Raw genomic sequence first — 242 nt, forward strand, 5'->3', positions numbered from 1 at the left:
GAGCCGGGATGGGCTGAGGCCCATCAGCACCACCCCCCGTGTTCTTGGGCCCCCCGTGAGCATCCAGGCACAGCCTGGAGCTGGTGCCTCCAGCAGTCTCTCCCGAGCAGAGGCTCCTTCCTACCTTCAATATGCTCCACCAGGAGGGGGACCCTCTTGCTCCAGAGCGGGGCCAGCACGGGGTGGACGCTGCCGTGCAGCACGTGGAGCAGGCGCAGGGCGGCCGCCCCCCGGCAGGCTCC

General features: G+C 70.2%; 1 protein-coding gene across 1 annotated transcript in view; it reads right to left on the reverse strand.

The window, feature by feature from the left end:
• Positions 1-230, reverse strand: part of MROH1 (maestro heat-like repeat family member 1) — a gene marked incomplete at both ends in the record, with an annotated part of 15,937 nt that extends 15,707 nt beyond the window's left edge. Inside the window, one exon of the mRNA XM_010025001.1 lies at positions 125-230. Coding sequence (XP_010023303.1) covers positions 125-230 — 106 coding nt within the window. The remainder of the gene's footprint in view (positions 1-124) is intronic.
• Positions 231-242: the final 12 nt, after the last annotated feature.

The sequence above is a fragment of the Nestor notabilis genome, unplaced genomic scaffold, assembly GCF_000696875.1.
Source record: "Nestor notabilis isolate BGI_N333 unplaced genomic scaffold, ASM69687v1 scaffold16442, whole genome shotgun sequence".
Classification (NCBI taxonomy): Eukaryota; Metazoa; Chordata; class Aves; order Psittaciformes; family Psittacidae; genus Nestor; species Nestor notabilis.